The sequence below is a fragment of the Brassica napus genome, chromosome C2 (genome assembly GCF_020379485.1).
Source record: "Brassica napus cultivar Da-Ae chromosome C2, Da-Ae, whole genome shotgun sequence".
Taxonomy (NCBI): domain Eukaryota; kingdom Viridiplantae; phylum Streptophyta; class Magnoliopsida; order Brassicales; family Brassicaceae; genus Brassica; species Brassica napus.
The window spans coordinates 42,003,125-42,024,909 of record NC_063445.1 but is presented as its reverse complement, the minus strand read 5'-3'; the positions used below and the strand labels follow the sequence as shown (position 1 = coordinate 42,024,909).

General features: G+C 36.0%; 1 protein-coding gene across 1 annotated transcript; it reads right to left on the bottom strand.

Annotated features, from left to right (window-relative positions):
- Nucleotides 1–16,938: 16,938 nt before the first annotated feature.
- On the bottom strand, nt 16,939–20,186 carry LOC125582402. The gene is made up of 5 exons (XM_048749084.1): nt 19,406–20,186; nt 18,064–18,709; nt 17,935–17,989; nt 17,335–17,826; nt 16,939–16,944 (listed from the first exon to the last, which is right to left on the bottom strand). Exons 1-5 carry the CDS (start codon nt 20,184–20,186, stop codon nt 16,939–16,941), a joined length of 1,980 nt encoding a protein of 659 aa, XP_048605041.1.
- Nucleotides 20,187–21,785: the final 1,599 nt, after the last annotated feature.

Here is a 21,785-nt window from a genome sequence, read left to right as displayed (position 1 = left end):
CATCTACAAACACTCTATTTAAACATCCAACCCGTGGAAACATACATATAAAACCTGTTATTCCTAAAATTATCAGGTGGAAAAAAAAACACTACAAATGGTATCTGACATTTCAGAACACAATTATGACTTGGACGAGAGCATTGGTAGTTCTGAAGAAAACTCCTATAACATACCCCCAACCATCTTTTTCAAGAATCAAACCCTCAGTTACTTTGTAGCAGAACCACTCCGTATGCTATACAACTTCAGTGATTTGAAGAATGAATGTTTAGTTGCTGGCAATCCAAGGGCTCACTACATAGAGGGGTTGCTTCAATACTTTCAGTGCCGTAAATCTATCAAAGGACTTGACCATCTTCGTCAATCCGCAGATGGAAACTATGATAACGGTACCTATATTTATGGTATTTTAATGTTGTGCAGAGGCAACTTTGCTGAGGGACAATATTACCTCGATATGTTATCCTGGAAAACAAATCAAGACAGAACTACCCAATGCTTGACAATGCTTAAGCAATCCCTTAAAGCAATCAGGGTCAGTGTGAAGGCAAAATATGTAGCAAATACAGACACAATGGAACCCTTAGCAGATTGCAACACTCATGCGATGGATAGCGCATGCAAGGATTGTTATTACTTTAAGAAGATGAAAGAATTTGTTGACTACATTCGCAACAAAAAACAGTAGACAACACAGATCGGTCTTTCGATTTATTTTACAGGTGTTTTGTATTATGCTTATGCGTAATAATATGAATTTGACCACCTCCTACCCGAGCCCATAAAGAAATTAGGGAAAACAAATAATTACTAAACCTACTAAGTAAAATTAAATATTATCCTAATTTAAATAAATTTGGAACAAATAAATTATTAAATACGTTAGTATCAAATCAAATTTGTCGGAAGAGAGATCAGCATGTGTTTTGAACATAAACCAAAAGCATGGAAGGGAAAACATACACTTTCCAGGTCAAGTGGACTACTTATGATGACTGCAAAACACATACAACACCTTCCGAACCATGCAGATCTATCACCAACCATATACAAAAATTCTTAAAAGATTTTCCAAAAGATTCTTAAAAGATTTTCCAAAAACAAAATTATTAAAAACGGCCCGTCTCGCCATCAAATCCCGCGCGTAGCGCGGACACCGCCTAGTACATATTATATAAAACAACATTTGTTACACATATATTAAGATGGTAAAAAAACAATATTTCTTTAAACAAACGTTACAATAGAGAAATACAACATTTGTTACATATATTACATCACTCTAAATCGTTTTCATTCTCATCAATATTACATCACTCTAAATCGTTTTCGTTCTCATCACTATCATTACAATCATCATCGTCGCTTCTCTCGAACTCGTCTTCACGTGCTTCATCTGTCGCATCTTCGGAAGTATCTTCATATTGAAATTTTTGCGGGTCGATCCAAAGGATTTCATCAGTTGGTTGTTCTGGTACCTCAACTTCATTGATAGCGTCTTCTTCTTGCAAGGGTGGTTCTTCTCCAGCGACAATGCATCCACGAGGTGTAATTTTGATAGCAGCTAACCAGTTTATCCCGGAAGTTCAAAGCCGAGGACAAGGAAGGAAGCTAACTTGCTCGGCTTGTGAAGCTAAAATGAAAGGCTCAAATTTGTTGTATCTTCTCCCAAAATTGACATCCACAACACCAAATTTGTTATACCGAATCCCTCGGTTCACAACAGGATCGAACCATTCACATTTGAAGAGGACGCATTTTAGCTTCAATAACCCCAGAAATTCCACTTCAATAATCTCCTGCAAGATCCTGTAAAAGTCTGTTTCACCTTTCACACATATTCCGTTGGTACTCGTTGCCCGATGTCTCCCATACTCGTATGTGTGAAAGGTAAATCCTCGTGTGAAATACATAGGTGATGTGGTGACCTTTGCAACTGGACCTTGAACCAATTCGTGAAACCATACGGGATAATAAGGATCGTCATAATCAACCTGCAAAAAGCAGATATTCTTAATTAATATTAAAGTATCAAAACACTTACTTAATTAATCAATGTATGAGATATATTACGTACTTGTGATTTTAACCACTTGACAAAGTGCTCATCTTTACGTGTGTCCACATCAGTTGCAGATATTCCTGGTATTGCTTCTTCAACTTGAGATACAAACATGCTGCAAATTAAACAAATAATCAAGTCATACATAATTAACTTCAATTCATATAATTAACATTCACAAAAATATTTACCTTTCAAAGTAACGGGTCACTGCATCCTCGCAGTTGAGCAGAATATAAGTGTGGGCACTATGTTTATCCTCTTCACATGACCACCATACTTCTTTCGTTTTACCACCAAACCGTGCAATTTCGCAGAAAATGTCAGCAACACCATCAATTGGATATGATGTCGGTACTCCACCATCATCATATCTTCTAGGAACTCTTTTTCTCGTACGAACAGTTGGAGCAAAGTAGTATGATGTGAAGTTAGATGTTTCGGCTGTCAAACTCCCCGCAACTATTGAACCTTCCACCTTTGCAAGATTTCTTGCTTTCCCCTTCAAATGTTTCATCTGTCGCTCATACGGATACATCCATCCGTTGTGAACAGGTCCACAAAGCAATGCTTCATACGGTAGGTGGACAACTAGATGCTCCATGACGTCAAAATATGAAGGAGGAAATATCTTCTCCAGGTTGCACAATATGATCGGAATGTTCTGATGAAGTTGTTCGATGACTTCTTCCTTGAACGTACGTGTGCTAAGATCTCTGAAAAATGCTCTGATGGCTGTATATTGCAAAAGTAATCAAATTGATAACATTTCATAACATATGTATATATATTATAAAATTATAATTACCTGCAAGTGCTTCATGGACATTAGCTGGAAGGAGCTCGGCAAAAGCAAATGGAAGTAGTCGTTGCATAAACACATGACAATCATGACTCTTCATTCCAGAGAACTTTTGACCTCGTTCAACACATCTTGACAGATTTGAAACATAACCATCAGGAAACTTAACTTCTGATGCAACCCAGTCAAACAAGTTTGTTTTGGCTTCTGATGACAACCGGAAGATGGGAACATGAACATTTCCATTGCTCTTGATATGTAACTCACTTCTTGAGCAAATATCAGGTAAGTCCATCCTTGACTTTTTGTTATCTTTAGTCTTCTCAGGGACGTTAAGTAATGTACTCATGATGTTCTCAAAAAAGTTCTTCTCAATATGCATGACATCCAGATTGTGGCGTAAGAGAAGATCCTTCCAATAGGGTAGCTCCCAAAATATACTCTTCTTATGCCAATTGTGAGAGACACCATACCCATCAGACATATTTCCAGGAACATGCCAATTTCCTCCAACCTTAACTGTTTCCTGAGCTCCGTAATAATCAATGCCTGCTTCGATCTGCTGGCCGGTGAGATATGGAGGAGGACTGTCTCTGACAATTTTTTTTGTGCCAAAACAATGTCTTATTTCTTTTGTACGGATGGGCAAGTGGAAGAAAGCGACGATGACAATCAAACCAACAACTCTTCCAACCATTCTTCAGTTGAAAAGCATCCGTCGATCCAAGACAATATGGACAAGATAATCTTCCATGTGTTGTCCAGCCAGACAACATCCCATAAGCACGAAAATCACTTATCGTCCACAACAGAACTGCTAGCGTCGTAAAATTGTTTTTCAAGGAACAGTCGTACGTCCTCACCCCTTCTGACCACAGTTGCTTTAGCTCTTCTATCAACGGTTGAAGAAAAACATCAACAGACCATTTTGGATGCTTCGGCCCAAGGATTAATATGCACATATCTGGCGGTAAATTGTACGGCGTAAGAATGACTGGCCACAAAGAATATTGTCTACCAGACATTCCAAATGGACTAAATCCATTGGTGCATAACCCAAGATAGACATTCCGAATATTTGTAGCAAAATCTGTGTGTACCTTGTTGAAATATTTCCACGCTCTTGCGTCTGATGGATGTGCAACCTCACCATCTCTCTGGACATGTTCCGCATGCCACCTCATCGACGCAGCAGTCCTCTCTGATTAATATAATCTTTTCAATCTGTCTGTAATTGGTAGGTACCACATCCTTTGGTACGGTACCCTATTCCTCCCTCGGCCTTGCAGTTTGAATCGTGATTTTTTGCAGAATCGACACTCTTCTAACTTGTCATCTTCTTTCCAGTAGATCATGTTGTTGTCGATGCAAACATCAATCATCTCCGAAGGCAACCCAAGACTATAAACTAATTTCTGAATCTCATAATAAGATTCAGCAGATACGTTGTCTTTTGGCAAATACTCTTTAAACAACTCCGCCCATGCATCCATGCAATTCTCAGGTAAATTATGATCCGTTTTAATATTCATCATCCTAGCTGCTAGAGACAATTTAGAGAGACCTTCTCTACAACCAGTGTAGATTGGTTGATTTGCAGCATCTAGCATTTCATAAAACCTTTTTGCATCTAAATTAGGTTCTTCTACATTTCCAGTTCCATTAGCTATTGTTGTAGTTGTTTCTAAAAATGCATCACTAATCATATCTTGAACCCTATCATGATCTACCATGTGCTCCTCTTGATGATAATTATATTCATTATGCAAATGATTCGGTTCTTCACTATGATGAGCATCCTCAAAATTATTATTACTACTACTAGCTTCATTTCCCCCATAACCCTCTCCATGTTGATACCAAATGTAGTACTGTGGTGTAAATCCTCTGTTTACTAAATGCTTCCATACAGTTTCACTACGTGCAAATATTGAATTCTTGCATTTCCGACAGGGGTATAACATCTTACCGCTTTCCTGCGTGATCGGTGTACAGCCCGCCTGGTGCATGAATGTCTCTAGCCCGCTCAGAAATGCGTTCGTCACCCTCCCGTCGGAATCTTTGTGAAATACATCCAACTCCGTAACTCGTAAATACTACCGCCACCGGCCATTTTTTTTTTAGATTTTTTTTTGAAATTTTTTTTTTCTGATTTTTTTTTTTCCGTTTGTGTGTTGTGAGGAAGAGAGTTGTGGGAAATGACATATATATAGAGAAATTTCGAGTTGGGTAGTTGAAATATAACAACGATTTTACAAGGAATATTTTACATGGATTTTACATGGTTTTAACATAATCTTTACAACGACTTTATGACGAAATTAGGTAAGTTAAAGCACATTGAATACACGTTTTCACCTAAATATAACGGTAACATGTTTCGTTGTAATGCTGATGTAACGATTACGACGTATTTCTCATTCCACGTACCTTCGTCGTAAACTTACATAGACTTTACGACGAAAATATTTCCTCGTAAATTTACATGGAGTTTACGACGAAATTTGGTGTCCTCGTAACTGCGTTGTAAACACCATGTAAATTTACGAGAAAATATTTTCGTCGTAAATCTCCGTTGTTATGGAGACGTTTTCTTGTAGTGAACCCAGCCAAATTGTTATTGAACTGATATTTTTTTTTAATTTTGTATAGAATCTTCAATAGACGTGCGCGTACAAAAATTAATGTTATAGAAATAGTCTTATGGGGTAAAGAATTTGTTTACTACATACCATGAAAATGATACAATGTATACATCCTCCATTGTATTAAGAAAATGACACCATTAATTTTAGATATACTGTATCACGATGTAAGTAACAAACATACTAGAGAGAAAAAAAACCGTTGGTGAAAACTTTATGACTTCCATTATTATACAGTTAAAATATTTCTGGCTAATATCCATTAACAATTTTTACTTGTACTATTGAAATTGGTTGATAGACATATTCAGAAAATAAGACCAAGTCAGACCAGAGTAAAAGAGAGGAAGCAGCCATTGAGTCATAACAGCTTAAAAAATGTTTCACAAAAGTGTCAGAAAGAAAAACAAATTACATGTATAGATCATTGTAATAATTGAAGCCCTTTACTCAGCCACATTTATAAAAAAAAAGTGTTAATACCAATAATTTAATTAACAAGAGATAATCAACGATTTTGGACGGAGGATACATGCACTTACTGGACTTTAACGTTCATATGAAACACTTCAATTGATCAACGAGATCGAAGAAAAATTATCTGTAGATAATATAAATGGTTAATCGATTATTTACAGAAGAATTTATAGTTACTGTTGAAAGATTTTCGTTGACAACACGCAGCATCAAAAGTAGTCTGCATGCATGTAACATCATTTAAATGCTTAAACAAGTCTATCAAAACTTTTTGAGAAGTAGAGCAACTTTCTCTTGACCCGAAAGCATATAATGGAAAATGATAGAGCAGCAAACATATAATAGAATTTTTGTTTACAAAAAAGCAAACATATATTTTTTCTCCCAACACAATGATGTAATAATGATGACAATTATGGAGTCCAAATAAGTTAGAACGTCTTAATAAGTAACCCGTCAAATCAATTACTCTGATGCATAATAGTGAGCGACATGAATTGTAACATTTTTGGCATTTAGTTTTACTTCCATCATAATTCTACGAATCAAACGGATAACTCCGCGTCTATTAATTAAGTATGTTATCATTATCTTGAATGACATTTTCACAGAAATGTATAAATCGTCGTACATGTGTTTTTGGAAAATCGAAAGATAACTATACTGAAGTCCTTACAGAATTTTAATTCGCGAACTTTTGTTTAATATTTTATTATAGAATAAGAAATGGAGTAGAATTAAAATATTTTTATTCCGTATTCTATTTTATTACTTTTTAGAGATAAAAATAGAGTTGCAGATGCTTTAAGCATGCATATGTTTTTTTTTTTTTTACAACAAACGGTTATTCTATTACTCAAACTTGAGGTCGTCTGGATAACCAGACCGGAATAGAACAACCAATATAACATAAAGGTCTATGAAAAGAACGTGTATTTCTAGCTAACGAATCTGCAATCGCATTTTGTGTCCTTGGGAAGTAGTTGATCCTGAAATTTAAAAAATACAACCAAAGAGTTTGAATGATTTCAAGCTCAGCGGAGAAGTTGGGTCAAGCATCCATATGTTTGTTTATTCCCTTACTGGGGACATTAGTTGATTAAATATAATTCTGTTTTATATAAACTGATAACCGAGTGTTTTTTTTGTAAAAAGATAACCGAGTGTTTTCTTTTGCGGATTTATAGCGAACGGAGATAAGCGGACGTTTAATGAATTGAATAGTAATGTTGATGAAGCAAATTCTGAGTTTTTAACACATTATCACAAAAGAATCACATAAGTCTACATCGCATAAATTATCAAGCTGACTTAAAAGTTTATTGCTACGAAAAAGAAAGAACGTTTATGTATTAAACCTAACCACACAACTAATGATTTGTAATGTTAGAAACAAACAAAGGATTTGATAAATATTTTTAAGATCAATAATATCCTCATCTAAAAATATATTTTTTTCGAAAATGTAAATATAGTGCATCTAAAAAAAATTTAGACATTTTCTGCGATTTTTTTAAAGGAAGAGATACCCTAAAACTTATATACACTAGTACTATATATACCCACACAAGTCTTTCACTCTAATCAATTAATCATACGTATCAATCTTTTAAATGTGAACAGTATTAAAAAACGAATACCAAATTAATATTGTTTTTAGTTTGTGATTTGAATCATTATCTTATATTTGAAAAAATTAAACTAAACAATCAACACTTATTATATGAAACAAATTATTTACAACATAAACTATTGACTAGTATAATTTTTTAATATATAAACATTTGACAAATAGCCATATTCTTACAGAAAATCTGCATAATGATATAAAACATCATGGTTTATATACATAGTAAAACTTCTTTAACTCTCATTAACATTTAAAATCCAATATTTACACAACATGTAAAAATATTCAGTTGAGTATAGTCCAATTTGATAACTTATAAACATTTATATAATGTAATTATTTCAAATATAAAATTTAATATTTTCAAAATAAAACTTATAAATTTGTTAATTACATTTAAAAAAACTTATATGCACAACGCATATCAAAATCCTAATACTCTTTTAAAAGATATTTTCTTATGTGATTCAACTAATATCTAAGTTCATAGTTCACATTGGATTACCAACCCTATTTAACAAAAAAAATATGATTTATAGTTCGGATCTTTGCTGTAGCGGTCGATAATATGAAGACGATTGTGATTCTTTTGATAAATCTAATGGGATCCCATAAAATAATAAAAAAGCAATCACAACACAATTTGTCGATTCATAATTTAGTACAATTTTTCTTATCTAGAATTATACCAGCCATACTGAATGATAACCTGCGCATCGCGCGGGGTGCATTTTTATACTAACATTTTGCAACACTATAATTTGTATCGATTATAAAATGACGAATACAAATGTCAGTCGCTTAAATGTATCATTGCTTTTGAACAGTTAACGTATTACAATTCATTTTTAATTATTTTTAAGACTGCATATGCACAAAAAGAAATTAAGTTTTGCGGCTGACACAAATCACGAAAATCATATAGAAAACACCGATTGTAAAATGACGAAAGGGGATTAAGTTTTCTGCTCTTGATTTGTTTACTATTGACTATCCAAAAGTGATTTCATTTTTTATCTCTATATAATTGTGCTTTTGTTCTTGTTTCTATTTTATTGATATGATACTAGATTTTTTTTAACTTATTATATAAATTCAGTGAATTACAATATCTAAGAATCAAAATTTTGAAAAAAAATCATCGGCAAACTCTATTCACAGGTTAGTGTTCAAATCTAATATATCAAGCTGCTATAGAATATAAGTGAAAACTCGAAATATAAATTTTTGTCTAGTATATATTCACCAGTTTGGTCTAAATATCATCTAATTCAAGAACAACAAAACAATTTACTTTTTTTATTAACCTATGCTTTTGAGGTTTAGTTATTTAAGAAGTATAAGAATAAAAAAATATATAATACTTTAGCATTCTAATATATGTAAACTATGTATAAACTAGGAACTGATTGATTTATTAAATTAAAAACCAAAAAACTTATAATAAATAGTTCAAATCTCTCATTCTTACAATTATAATAGCTAGATAGGATATTACGGAGAAACAAATATTAGACGAACGATCAGATCTCTCATTCTTTGAACAAACTCAAAAGATGTTGATTGAAATCTTGACACGATATTTCGTTAAAAACTTTTTAGAAATAAAAATAAAGACTAAATTATTTAATCTGAATGAAATAATATATATAGTACTTTTAATATTAAAAATCATATTTCTTGGATTGTTAGGATCAAATAAAATATTAGAAACTACCTACTTAAAAAATAATTTGTATACATAAAAGTATATACATTAGAGTAAGCACATAAATCAAAACCAACACATAAATCAAAACCAACACCTTTTGTTAATTTACAGTCACATTTTTGGTAAATAAATCAAAACAATCATTTTATCTACTTTATATGGTATATAATTAAACTTTAATGATATTGAATAAAGATATATATAATATACTTTAATATAAATATTTATTATTGACACTTCATACTCATATGATTTTATTAACATTTGTATATTTCCTGTAACAAAAATTTAAACTGTTAATCACAAATTTTTTAATGTGATATTTCTCAATAAAAATTTCAAAATTAAAATATCAAGATCTCAATAATTTTTCACTGAATATTTTGAAATTAGCATATTTATATATTTTTATATATTATATAATTTAATTTTAATGATATTAATATATATGTATAAAATATGAATATATATTAATGAGATTTCATATTCATACAAATTTATGATCATTTGTATCGTGTTTTAACAAAAAAAAGTTAAATCATTGATTACAAATTTTTTAATGTGAGACTTTTACCATTTTAAGTAATTTATAGTCGTTTTAAAGAAATAATTAAAATATAACATATAAGAAAAAATCTATTTTTTTATTATATGTTTAATTTGATTGTTTAATTTTTTGATAATATAAAATTAAACACAAAATAGAGAGGATACAAATTTTTATTAAATATGTATTATTTATAATCATTAATTGTCATATTATGTAATTTCGTAGCTTTTATTGAAGGAAATAAAAAATATTATTTTGTACACTACTAATCAATTTAATAGTTAGTTTAATAAAAAATATAATATATATTTATATAAACTAACTTATTTTTTTTAGGATTCTAAGAGTCAACACGTGTCTACATAAATATGTTGTAATGCTAAAAATTAATATACAGGGGATAGTCAAAGATTTATAAAGCCCAAAAGTAGGAAACAAGGTCGGCGGAATTACTGTATAGTCCGGAAACTGAGCCAGTGGAACAACTATATATCTCCGGAAACATCAACGCAATAAAAACCAGACTATAACAAATCTTGAACAAGCAGTAATAATCAACAGATATATGGTAAAAAGTCCACGACAGCAGAGAAGAGCCAAAACAAAAACACCTTTTCTGAACAGAAGAACGACACCCTTCCTAATGATGACATTTGCATAGAAAAGAAAATTCCAAAACTAGAAGGAAGTAACCACGACAAGAAAATCCAAGTGAATGTCTTCACCGTTGCTGCAACTAAGGCCATAAATCACTATATTGCACTAAGCAGCTACACACACCGTGAAAAGATCCACGATCTCAAATTTGGCTGTAGACGCACAACCGGCCCAACTCTCTAAACCAGAACTGAAACAACTATGATACTGGAAATAAAACCCCCCCTGCCAACCTAACACCACGATAAGGAGCACACCAACAAGAAAACCAACAAGAACATAAAGAAAAAGGCTAAAACCCGCTTAGAAACACACAAAAACTCTAGTTCCATACAAAATTCAACCATTTGAAGGTCCTCCTGGTAACATGAAAAGCACTGCTGGACCACGTGCAAACGGATTTCCTCGCGATCAACAACAAGAATCACCACTAGATTTGACTGGCCAGCATCAACGGAGCTGCTTGTCGTGACCAGACTAACATGACATAACTGAAACTTGTAACTTCCCGGGGAGATCCAAGTTTCGACGACAAAAAAAGCACTTAGAGAATCTATAAGTAGGATGAAAGAAACTAGGAGTCCTCCTACACGGGCAAGGAGTGCCAGCCACCGGAAGGACTACAATCAGAAAACGAAGGGCTATGCGGCACACAGAAAAGTACAGAAAAATTGGTCATAGTTTAGTACAACCTCCGCCGAGAAAACAATTAATAATTTGGCATAAAGAAAAGAAGTTTGACTCCTTTCCTAGGTTGCTGGTAAGCTTCATCGGATTTCCGCTTCCCTCTTCAGAACCAAAATCAGAACATTGTTGAAGCTTATAGAATTTCGATTCCAGAATTCTTCTAAAATATCATATATAAAATGTTTTGGAAGCTTACGATTCCGTTTTGGAATCACGCTTCGGTTTTTCAAAAAGCATACAATGTCACAAATAAATAAAAAAATATAAAATTTAATAATAATGAAATAGAGAGAATAAATATACAAATATTAAAACCAATACTATATCTTTATGCATTGAAGCTTTTATTAGAGATATATCATATATATTCAAATTTATTGTGTCAATTATTTATAAAATGTTAAAATTAATTATTATAATAATTTCTTATAAACTTAATTTATGTGTATTTTCAGTTTTAATATGAGATCATTAAATGAATAAATGCTTTATTTTAAACTTACTAATATAATTTTATGAAATTTTCTTATGTTTTAATATATATATGGAGATATACGCTTCCAACACATATCCGCTTTCTTTTTTTTTAAAGTGATTTCTATGCTTTCATATGGTTCTCTTCTGCATACCCACTTTCGTTTTCATGTAACATAGCTACCTTCTTTTCAAGAAGATTCTCCAACGAATTTATAAAGAATAGATTCTTAAAAACATGTCTCGTTTTATATATATTTTTCTTTAATTTAATTTAATCCTTATTTATTTACCTTTCGTAAAATAATTCTTTTGTTTACTTCAGAAGATATAGTGGTCGCACCTTCAGCAAATCTAGTGGTCGCATTGTTCTTTCTTGTTTTATTTTGTTTTATCTTCTTTTTGTTTCTGCAAATTAGAAACTTGATACTGAAAATTAACAATTTCGTAGCTGTACTTATTAAGGATGGTCCGGCATTTTAAAAGCACTGGGAGATGCAATATATATAAATTATTCCCGAAAACAAAAATGTAGGCTTGATGTGTTCAACAAGTTAGTACATTCCTATACCGAATATGCACTTCTAATATCAAATATGTAATGAAAACATGTCAGATGAAATCTGGAAATGTCCATTTCCGATCCAAGTTTCAAATACATTGTACCAGGCAATACCGCCCATGCGTCTATTTTGACATACTCATACTAATTTTTTTCTAGATACTATTTTTTCTAAATTTTGTGATTGCTTTTTAAATTATGATACTAAAAATATTAGATGCCAGACTATATAAAAATAATTCAAACTCAAAGCAACTTTTGAGTTGAGAGGACAATGATTATTTTCCAATTTTTATTTATCTTGTTCTCTGAATAATTATGCTTCATTGGTAAATTGGTAAAAAAATTATGCAGCTTAGATTTTATTAAATTTATCTGCGTATTATAAAAGCGGAGCAATTTTTCCCGAAAGAGAACTTCATTTGTTACATCTTTGGAAAACAAATCATTAAAAAATAGGTTAAAAAATTAGATCAGGGATGAGGAAAACAAAAACTTATTAAAGAACGTTTCTAAAATGATCGGTTTCAAACCTGATTTGTTCGTCAGTAAAAATTGTTGAACTTGCTATCATTTCGACTACACTTTTTGGAGGGAACATTTATCTCATTATTTACTAGTATTAGTTTTCAATCAATAAATACAAATATTTTATTCATTTCAGTAAACACATGAATTAGTATATCTTTCGACAAACAAGTGTCATATTTGTATTTACTGAAATGAATAACCAAGCATAACCACATAAGCACTCAGAGAACACCTGGTGATCGGGAATGCAGACCAATCAGAATTAGAGTACGCCGTCAACCTCAAAATCGCTGTTGGACGTGAGCGTAATTCCCTAATCCGGACAACCTTTCAAGTAGCGGACCACGCGCAAAACTGCTATCCAATGATCCTCTTGTGGTTTCTGCATAAATTGGGAAAGTATGTGGACAATATAGCCTAGTTCAGGGCAAGTAAAGGTGAGGTAAATGAGTCGACCAACAAGCCGTCGGTACTTGCTTGGATCCAGTAGCGGGCGGCCCTTGACGAGAGCCAGCTTATGATTAAGTTCCGTAGGCACCGGAGCCGGTTTATCTCCCAACATACCACACTCAGCAATTATATCTAGCGCATATTTCCTCTGAGATATGAAGATACCGTCAAGTCCCCTTGCAATCTCTAAACCAAGGAAATATTTTAGTTTACCCAAGTATTTCATCTTAAAACAAGTTTTCAGATAGTTCTTGAAGCGCTGGATTGTAGAGACATCATTTCCAACGATTATAAAGTCATCTACATATACCAAGATATGAAGGCATATACAGTGATTTCCTAAGTCTGCAAACCTATGTCGCGTCATCTGTTTTAAAACCAGGAGGCAATTGCATATATATTTTATCCTCAAGATCCCCATGTAAAAACGCATTGTATACGTCCATCTGATGAACTTACCATCTCTTAGTTGCTGCCACTTTGAGAATAAACCAAACAGTGTTCATCTTAGCCACCGGTGCAAACGTATCTTTGTAATCGAGGCCTTCTTTTTGATGATTTCCACAGGCCACTAGACGAGCTTTAGGTCTCCCCAATGTACCATCAGCTCTGTATTTATTTGAGTAGAGCCATCTACAACTTATAACCCTTTTTCCTAGTGGTAAGTGAGTTACATCCCATGTATGATTATCCTCCAATGCAGTGACCTCAGATTTCATTGCGCTATTAAACCTTGGGTCTTTGATTGCTTCTTTGTATGTTTTGGGGACATAATTTGTTGTAATTTTCGCCAAGAATGCCTGATGCTTTGCAGTAAAAGCAGTCATAGAAGAATAATCAGAGATAGGATACAACGTCTTACCTGGACCCGTAGTTGGAGAACTCTGATCGTGTGCAGTTGTAGTGTGAGAGCCGTGAGGGGGTGTCAAAGTAGTAGCTGAGTTAATCAGATAGTTCTTCAGAAGAACATACGGTTTCTTTGTTCGTTGACCTCTGCCAAGAACTTCTAGAAGTCCTGGTTATGGTATCGTTTCAGTCCGATCATGCGACTGAGATGGCGATGATGGAGGAGACACTGAGCTTGTAGGCGATGTTGTAGACAGAGACGCAAGGGAAACTTGTTTCGAACTGTCAGTTTTTCCACTGGGAGATACTTTTGGCACTATTACAGACGGGAACGTAATGCTTATTGGCGCACTTGATTCATTGGAGCTGACAGGTTGGATCGTTGGTGGTTCCGGTTTAAGGAGCCAATCATCGATTGGAAGATTAGTTTCCATTACCGGTGGAGTAACATAGACAGAATTTTCGATCCCCAGAAACTGATCCTCCAAGAAAGCCACATTCCGACTTGTGAAAAACTCATTAGACTCGAGATCATATAGGCGCCATGCTTTCTTACCGAAGGGGTATCCCACAAAGAGACACTTGCGACTTCGTGGACTGAACTTGTCTCTGTCTCTTGGTCATGTGTGGGTGTAACAAAGGCAGCCAAACACACATAATTGGTCGTATATAGGAGGAGTTCCATGAAGAACTTCATATGGAGTTTTTCCATCAAGAACTTGCGTAGGAGTTCGATTAATCATATGTGCAGTGACCTTTTTCCCAAACTGTCTATTAGCCATTGCACCGAAGTTTCGTAGGAGAGAAGCAACTTCAGAATTTTCAAGCAGTAGATATGTCCAAACCGCTCTCGAGTAATCATCAACAATAGTCAAAAAATAAATTGCCCCACAAGAAGCTGGTGTGTGATAAGGTCCCCAAACGTCACAATGAATCGAAGCAAAAGGAATAATAGCTTTATTAAGACTGTCTGGAAACACCTTGTGTGTCTGTTTCGCTCTAAAACAAATATCGCATTGACTAGAATCTGAAAAATCTATCTTAAAATCTTTAAACACAGGTAGAGTAGATAAAGCTTTGTAGGATGGATGTTCAAGTCTTTGATGCCATAGAGTAGAAGTAGAATTTTTTGACTTTGAAGCCCCATGAACTCTCGCGAATTTGACACCAGTAAAGTAATAGACCCCCTAACGTTCTTCACCTGCTCCAATCAGAGTCCTCGAAAAACGGTCTTGTAAAACATAAAGTGTATCAGTAAATATTACAATGCATCCAGTTTGTTTCAATAATTTTGAAACTGAAATAAGCGTGCAATTGAAGTCTGGAACAAATAAAACTTCATGTAGAACGTAATCCTTGCTGATACGCAAAGACCCTCGTTTTGTTGCATGGGAATCACGCCCATCAGGGAATGTTATTGATGAGGAAGCAATGTCATAGACATCATGTAATAATGCAAGATCGCTCGACATATGATGTGACGCTCATGTGTCAATAATAACATCAGTAAGTGTAGTTTTATCCGACAAACGTTCCGATGAGAGGTTGCTTTGTTGATTTTGGAGAAGTGAGATCAGCAAAGCTATCTGGTCGGAGTTGATTGTTTGCGAGCTCTGAGTAGCATTGGCTCGGCCTCGTCCACGGCTGCGATTGTTGCTAGAGCGACCCCCACGCCCTCCTCGATACCCTGACGATGGATTATGTTGTCGTTGCTGCTCAAGAAACAATTCTGGATAACCATGGACAAGGAAACATTCTATGATATCATGTCATGTCCTTCCATAATGAGTGCATGTACGTGCCAGATCCTTAGAGCATGGAGGCATAACTTCAACAGTAGTAGTTTCTTTGAGCTGTTCTGTTTTGACTGAGAACCCGAGCGCATCTGTACGCTGTTCCTTGGAACGTGAGGATACCATGTTTTGCTCTTCACGAATAACTCTAGAGTAAATAATGTTGAGGTCAGGTAATGGTTCCTCATCTGTAATACGCGATCAGATCGAAGCAAAGCGCGAGTCATCGAGTCCGAAAGAAATTTATGAACCTTTGCATCCTCTCTTTCTTTTTCTATATCTGCGGCGGCATCACAAGTGCAGGGACTAGCTGTTTTCATGTTTTGCAACTCATCCCACAGCTTCGTGAGACGCAATCAAGAACTGATTTCCGTCTTGCTTACAGTGCGTAATCTCATCTTGTAGTTGATGCAAGCGAGTACCGTTCTTGACGGAGAAGCGGAAGCGTAACATCTCCCAAAGCTTTTTCGCCTCAGGGACATGAGTAACAGTTGATCGTACTTTCGAGTCAATCGATGTACGAATCCACCCGACAATCTTGGAGTTTGCTGCAATCCATCTAAATAGATCTGGTTCTGTTTCTGGTTTGACGATCGTCCCATCTATGAACCCGGTCTTTCTCTTTGCTTGTAGTGAATTCCGGAGTTTCGTAGACCATTCGGTGTAGTTTTCATGAATGAGCAGAACCGATGTGATCAATGCTCCAGGGTTATCGGACGGGGCGAGGTAGTAAGGTGATGCATCCATGGTGTTTGCTTGGGTCGTAGGTGTAGTAGTAGTGGATGATGTAGAAGTATAATGTTTATCAGCCATCGTTTGAAATGGTTAAAGTAGTATGTGTAGAAGATCAATATTAGAACAAGTAATTAGGTTTTAGAAAATTTAGGCTTTAGAGATCTTACCTCTGATACCATAAAATATTTTTTATGAATAGAACGTATCGTTTATTCATCATCCCATAAAGGGTTTATATACAAAAAGAATGTCATATGCTATCTAGGAATTGGAAATACGGGATTAACATAAATCCCCACGATATAAGAAATATAACATTATGATTATCCCTTTAAGTACAATAATTGTTTCAATAAGCATTATACAACACGAAGAGAAATTTCAAAATATGTTTTTCAATGTTTAAAATAAAGTCCTAAATTACATATAAGATACCATCTTTTCTTTTAAAAGTAAGACGGCAGCGTAAATTTTTTTTCCTTTTTTAGAAAAGGGCTTTTTAACGGCAGCTTAAACTTGTAAGAATTGTTTCTTTTAGAAAATAATAATCGTGTTATATATATATATATATTTTTTTTTTTAACGTAAAACGGCCATTCTATTACTCAAGCTTGAGGTGGTCTGGGTAACCAGACCGGAATAGAACAACCAATGAAAAGTAACTCCCTACGAAAGTTTCTAGCAGTCTTAGCTAAAAAATCAGATAGCTGATTGCGCACTCTTGGCACATGGTTGATTTTGAAGTCCGGAAAACAAATCTTCAACGTCTCTATCTTCTCCAGTTCTATCGCAAAGCTTGGCCACTCCTGGGGGTCATTTAGCATTGCAATCAACTCCTTGCAGTCTGTTCCAAAGCTCTGGCACGGCGAGTGTTGAAGCATATTCTCCATCGCCCATCGCAGCGCTTCTACCTCCGAATGCAACGCTGTATCACATCGAGTGAAGTTCCGTGTTCCCATAAGTTGTATGTTCTCCCTACTATCAATCCAGACCCATCCACATCCACTAAAGCGTTCAGAAGCTTTCCAGGATCCGTCTAGTAGACAGATATTACCCAAGCTTAAGACTTGGTTTTCCTCATTATTACTGGCCTGTACTTGTGGCGGTATCATCTCATTGGCATTAAACCAGGCTTGGCATTCACTCTCTGCAGATCGAACGAGTTCCAAAGGATCTCTGTTTATACCCCTGAAAAGCTTATCATTACGAGCCTTCCAAATATACCATATTATCCAGGGATAAGGATCCCTGTCTCGATCTGGTGCAATGATATTATTTTTCCTCCAGAAAAGATAGTCCTTGTTTGTGTAGACGCTTACCACTGGGAATATAACTGGACTTGTAGAGTTGCCGATAAAGACCATACTTGCAATGCTGGAGGGCATTCAAATATTGCATGGGTTACAGATTCCTCTATTTCCCCACACCTTGGGCAATAATTATCGCACCTCATATTACGCCTTGCTAGATTCCTCGTTACTGCTACCTGACCCGTTATCAATTGCCATACAAGATGGCACATCTTCCTTGGCGCTTGCAACTTCCAAGCAAAGTCCTGGAGTTTAGTGATACTTGGCTCCAATATTTCTTTTTCCTCTTCTTGCTTCAATAGATTTTGAGCAACCCAATATCCAGATTTGACTGTGTATTGGCCATTCCTTGTGTAGTTCCAACAGAAAGTATCACGGCGATGAGTAGAGCTTATGGCCATACTGCGAATGAGTGGTATATCCTCAGGATGGACATAATTATCTAGTAATCCTGCATCCCATTCCTTTGATTCCTGGTTAATGATGTCACTGACTCTCATATTTAAGTGCATTACAGGCGCTACAGGTCTAGCTGGTCTAGCAGGTGTCGTTGGAATCCACATATCCTCCCACACCCTGACGTCATAACCAGAATGAATCTTATGTCTGATCCCTAGCAGTAGAAGCTTCCTTGCGGCGGAGATGCTTGTCCACACATATGATGGGCTGCTACTAGAGGTCGCTCTTAATGGCGAGGTCGTCCTATAATATCTCCCCCTTAAGACCCGGGCAACCAGTGAATCAGGGTATTGAACCAGTCTCCATAGTTGCTTCGCTAGTAGTGCTAGATTGAACTCATGAATCAATCAGAATCCTATCCCGCCCTCTTCTTTTGGTAAACAAACATTTTCCCATTTCGCCCAGTGTATTCCTCTTTTTGGTGGATTCGAGCTCCACCAAAATTGTGCAATGGCACTAGCGAGGTTTTCACAGATCTCCAATGGGAGCAGAAACATCGACATAACGTATGTCGGATGAGCGAGTAAAATGGATTTGATCATTACTTCCTTTCCCCCTTTAGAGAGTCATCTACCAGTCCAACCATTGACTCGATGCATCAGATAATCCTTTAGAAATGCAAAAAGTTTACATTTAGAGCCACTAATATCCTCTGGGATTTCCAAGTACTTTCCCATCCCTCCATCATTGTGTATGCCAAGTGTGTCTTTAATCTCTTGCCGGGTGGCTGCATTAATCCTCTTACCAAAGAGTAAAGAAGACTTGTCAAAGTTTATGCACTGTCCAGATGTTTTACCATATGTCCTGACTACTTTCATTACTTCTTCACATTCACGGGGTTCCGCCTTACAGAAGAAAAAGCTATCATCAGCAAAGAGAAGATGGGATACCGAAGGACATGCGCGTGTAACGCGCATCCCCGTTATCTTCCCTTGGTTCTCTGCATGATTGAGAAGGCTAACGAGCGCTTCCGTGCACAGAATAAAAATGAAAGGAGACAAAGGATCTCCTTGACGCAAACCTCTACCTGGGAGAATATTCCCTCTTGGCTGCCCGTTCATAAGAACTTTATATTTAACCGACGTAATGCACCTCATAATCCAAGTGATCCATGTTTCAGAGAATCCCATCTTTCGCATCATAGCTTCGATAAACGACCATTCCATCCTATCATATGCCTTACTCATATCTGTCTTGATGGCCATCCTCTTATTACGTCCACTTGGTTTGGTTCTTAGGGCATGAAACATTTCTTGAGCTATCATGATATTATCTGAAATCTGTCTTCCAGCAACAAAGGCTGACTGAGTTTCTGATATCAATCCTGGCAAGACTTTCTTTAGTCTCTCGCATAAGACCTTAGAGACGATCTTGTAGCTAACATTACACAAACTTATGAGTCTGAACTGAGCCATATTATTAGGCTTAGTTGTTTTTGGGATAAGGCATATGTTTGTATCATTCAGACCATTGGCTATATGTCCATCAAGAAGGAATTTATTCACCATAAGAGTTAAATCCTCCTTGACTATATCCCAAAACTGTTGGTAAAAAAGTGCAGTCATCCCATCCGGTCCCGGCGCCTTATCTGGATGCATGGCAAAGAGAGCTAATTTAACCTCCCATTCAGAAACATGAGTTGTGAGGCTATCATTCATTGATCCTGTGATCGTCGCTGGAACTTCAGATAGCGCCTCTTCAATGTCTTCTGGAATAGAAGACTCGAAGATTTGCTGAAAGTAGTTGGTAGCAATGGCTACCAGTCCTTCCTCATCCTCAACTATGTTACCATTTACATCCATAAGCTGCGTGATTTTGTTCCTTGCTCTTCTTTGCTTCGTTAAGGAATGGAAGAATTTTGTGTTTTTATCACCCTCTCTTAGCCAAAACACTCTACTCTTCTGTTTCCAGAACATTTCTTATGCTTTAAGAGCATCAGAGAGTTCCTTCAGCGCTGCAGCAATTTCCTCAGTCGTCGCACCATCGTCTGCGTATAAGCCCTCAACTTTCTCCTTTAACTCCTCCACTAGATTCACCGAGTTAATATTATGTTGCTTCCTCCACTCACTTAAGGCTTTTCGGCAGCTGGAGATATGTTCCATTATAGTCGCATCGGGGGGAAGATCAGGAAATTTCCATCCCTCCAGAATGACTTGCCTTAATTCTTCATTGTCTAGCCATCTTCTGTCGAATTTAAATTTTTTTGATCTCCTCGTTGGCTTTGTGAGTATATCTGCGAGAATCGACCGATGGTCTGATCCCCATAGTCTCATGTACTTCACATTAGAATGTGGGAACTTCTCATGCCAATCAGCATTTCCTACTGCTCTGTCTAGACGACATCGAACAGTTACATGTCCTGCTCTCTTCCCTACCCATGAAAGCATCTTCCCTATAAAAGGAAACTCCAGCATCCCACAATCTTTAAGCATTTGCTTAAAAGGTAGGAAAGAGCTATCAGAACGTTGTCTCCCTCCTTCCTTTTCATTATGACCCAAAATCTCATTAAAATCTCCTATCATGAGCCAAGGTCCAGTTCTAGTTGTTGAGAAACGCGTAAGACGTTCCCAAACTTGATCTCTTCGTTCCAAAACAGGGTCACCATAAACAAACGTCATAAACACTTTTATTCCATCAATGACTGCCTCAATGTCAATCATTCTGTTGTTTGAAAATAAAACATTAACTTGAAATTCATCCATAAAAAATAAAGCTAAACCTCCGCTGAGTCCAAGTGGATCAACAGTAAACACATGATCAAATCCTAAGTCGGCCTGAATGTTTTGCAACAGTGGCCTTCTGTTCTTCGTCTCAGAAAGGAACACAAGTCCTGGGCGATGTTTCTGACACATCTCCATAAGGCGTCGAACTGTGAGGTCATTCCCTATCCCTCTACAAGTTCCAACTGATTGTCCTCATTAATAATGTTTGGATGAGTTTTTGGAACTCATCAAACCATCGTGTTTAGTCGCCGGTACCACTGTTGTTGCATGTCTACTTTGTTGCTTATCACCCCCCTCGACGTGTGATCGAGAAGACGTCGAGCGCTTACTTGGAGACCCCCTACGAAGGATCTCAAACTTCCTATTCTTAATGCCCAAAGGGGCATTACGTTTGCTTCCATGTTTCTTGGCCCTCGTGGCCCTCATGTCTTCTCTAGCTCCCTTGGCCGCGGTATCATCATGAAAATTATTGCATTCCATTTCCATGAGCTCGACACCTAAGAGGTCATCTCCTTCTGTTTCCTCTTCCATGCCGTCATTTGATTGTTCCACCAATTCCATATCACTTAATGCCCCAATGATCTGATCATCAGCAGTAGTAGGATCCTGTCCACCTGATGGAGAGAGAGCTAAAGCCCTAGTTTCACCTTTATTCCTGACAGTCACATTGTCCTCCAT